The sequence below is a fragment of the Penaeus monodon genome, chromosome 30 (assembly GCF_015228065.2).
Source record: "Penaeus monodon isolate SGIC_2016 chromosome 30, NSTDA_Pmon_1, whole genome shotgun sequence".
Lineage (NCBI taxonomy): Eukaryota > Metazoa > Arthropoda > Malacostraca > Decapoda > Penaeidae > Penaeus > Penaeus monodon.
The window spans coordinates 8,108,997-8,109,370 of NC_051415.1; the positions used below are offsets into that span (position 1 = coordinate 8,108,997).

Below are 374 nucleotides of genomic sequence, written 5' to 3' on the forward strand. Positions count from 1 at the left end.
AGTACAGAGATTGAGGTACAGGTGAAAAACAGAGAAACCCCTAGACGGAAGAGGGGAATCCAACCATCACACCTCTTGCATCCCTCGACAGAGCTGAGCGAGGATAACCGGAGCGACATCGCCGTCCTCCTCTCGTCGTGCACCGGCGTCGAGTCCGCAGACGTCCCAACGGCGCTGAAGGTAAAGCCAAGTCGTTTCCGCGAGTGTGTTCAAGGGCCAGCTCGCAGACGCCATTCAGGGAGGAGCGATGATGGGTGTTTGCGATTTTCTGTCAATAGTGTAATATTTCATTTGAAAAGTTAGAGATTTATACCCAAAGACCATACTTTTGTCTAAACTTGTAAACAGAAGCAAACAAAAACACAAACCAACAA

At 48.9% G+C, this 374-nt stretch overlaps 1 protein-coding gene across 1 annotated transcript in view; it reads left to right on the forward strand.

The window, feature by feature from the left end:
• LOC119592339 overlaps window positions 1–374 on the forward strand; it is a 39,276-nt gene that overhangs the window by 30,139 nt on the left and 8,763 nt on the right. The window contains 1 exon segment of the mRNA XM_037941166.1: window positions 92–180. Within this exon segment, the coding sequence (XP_037797094.1) occupies window positions 92–180 (89 nt within the window).